Raw genomic sequence first — 1,849 nt, forward strand, 5'->3', positions numbered from 1 at the left:
TTTTCCAGTATCAGCTTTCAGTACAAACTCACCTTTTCTGTTTGTGTGAGATGAGAGTTTTCTTTGTTGAACTTCCACACAACTGGTTGCTGGCTGCCTTCCACTCGAATGGTCATCTCCAGGTCTAACTGCTTTATGTCTTTCACTTGAATCCTGTATTCAGCTACAGCCTGGAACACCATGATGGTGGCCTGGGATGGAGGAGACAATTTTGATGTGTTTTCCATGGGCAGATTTCACCTTTTGGTTTTAAATGTTTCCTTTTTTTTATAATGTTGTATTGTAAACATATGGACATGTGTTGGATGTACACTACGAACCTGAGTCGTGCCATATCCTCCACTGTATTGCCTCTGGTTGTTGAGCCAGTTTACAATGGGAGCTGCACTCTGGAAGTCTTGAACTTTTACGAGAGCCAGAAGCGCATAGGCTGAAGCCTCTAAAGTAAAGCTACTGCTTCCAGGGACAGGCCAGTGACTTCCATCTGTACAGGATTAATTAAATTTATTTATTTATTTATTTATTTTTTGTATAACACTTTTCACCATTCAGATTGTTTAGCTTTTTGTTGATAGAGAGCAGACGAGAAATGCACGACACCAGTCAGATTTTAAACTGTTGATTTGTTTATGCCAATCATCATTTATTCCCTTGTAAGCTTGTATTTCTGTTTTGTATTTTTGTTTTGGCTTTGAATAAAATGTAGCATAAATGTAATGTTGTTATGCATCTTAATCATTTAGGCTCTGATACCTAGGCAGGCAAAACGAGATGTTGATACAGAATGATACAGATGCAGATTTAAGCACAAATAAACAGACAAATAACATTACTGTTATTATAAAACATTATTACCTGGACAGGTTAGAATTCAACAGAAATGGCTATATCTTTACCTGCAGAGGCTTTTTTCAACAGGACCTGTTTATCAAGTGCATTTCCATTGGCAAGAGCATAAGATGCCATAGCCACTGCGTAAGGATTCGTCAGACCATGTAAACGAGATCTGAGATACACAATGGCTTTATATATGCTGCTGTCAAGACTCTAAAGAGGAATAAAAACAAACAAAAAAACAAAAAACAACTGAATTGAGAGAATAAATTACACTGAGTTGCATAAATAATTAACACATTGAGCTAGAAACACTTATTAACTCAAAGCCCAACAGGACTCACTGAGATTTGACCGGCACAAATTCCCTTCCCCTCCTGCAGGGCAATGAGCACAAAAGCTGTCATGGATGCTTCAGAATCTCCCCCACGTACATTCCCCTGTGCACAGTGATGAAATCAGAATTATTAAAAGGTGAGTAAAGATGTGGTCACATTTACCACTGCTCTGTGAATTTTGTGGGGGAAATCAAGTCATTTCAATAGAAACTAGAACATTATTCCACCAGGTAAACCTATGGCAACAAAGAAATGTCCCTACGTGAATTTTCAGTGCTGATGTTCAGCAGTGACTTCTGTGTGGGTGGAGACTCATAACTTCAAAACAGACAAACCACAACGGACGAGCGGCAAGAGTTTCAGCTCAACATCCAGCGTAATGAAGTGAGTGGATTTTTATCTGTGAGATAAATTCCTATGTGTGTGGTTACAAACTTAATACAAAGCACAAGTATGTATCCAGGCTGGTTGAAAAGAAATTGGGTCTCATTGGGTCCATTTGGAAAAAAAGCACATTTATTTTAATTGCCCGAGACCTCAGCTAATACCAAACCCGACTAGTGTCCGAGGTCCTTGTAGAAGTTTCAGACCTGAATCCGCTTAGGTTGGATCTTGGGTTTTCGCATCCAAGTCGACCTCCAATATTATATAAAAAAGGTTGATTGAACAACGTCTAG

The 1,849-nt window shown here is 38.9% G+C and overlaps 1 protein-coding gene across 1 annotated transcript; it reads right to left on the reverse strand.

The window, feature by feature from the left end:
- Positions 1-32: 32 nt before the first annotated feature.
- LOC127159605 (complement C3-like) lies at positions 33-1,294 on the reverse strand (the record flags this gene model as incomplete). The annotated part of the gene is made up of 4 exons (XM_051102392.1): positions 1,179-1,294; positions 897-1,047; positions 321-484; positions 33-191 (listed from the first exon to the last, which is right to left on the reverse strand). Coding segments are annotated over exons 1-4 (537 nt in total), but the record flags the coding sequence as incomplete, so codon positions are not given.
- Between the last annotated feature and the right edge of the window lie 555 nt (positions 1,295-1,849).

Source organism: Labeo rohita, unplaced genomic scaffold (assembly GCF_022985175.1).
Source record: "Labeo rohita strain BAU-BD-2019 unplaced genomic scaffold, IGBB_LRoh.1.0 scaffold_2338, whole genome shotgun sequence".
Lineage (NCBI taxonomy): Eukaryota > Metazoa > Chordata > Actinopteri > Cypriniformes > Cyprinidae > Labeo > Labeo rohita.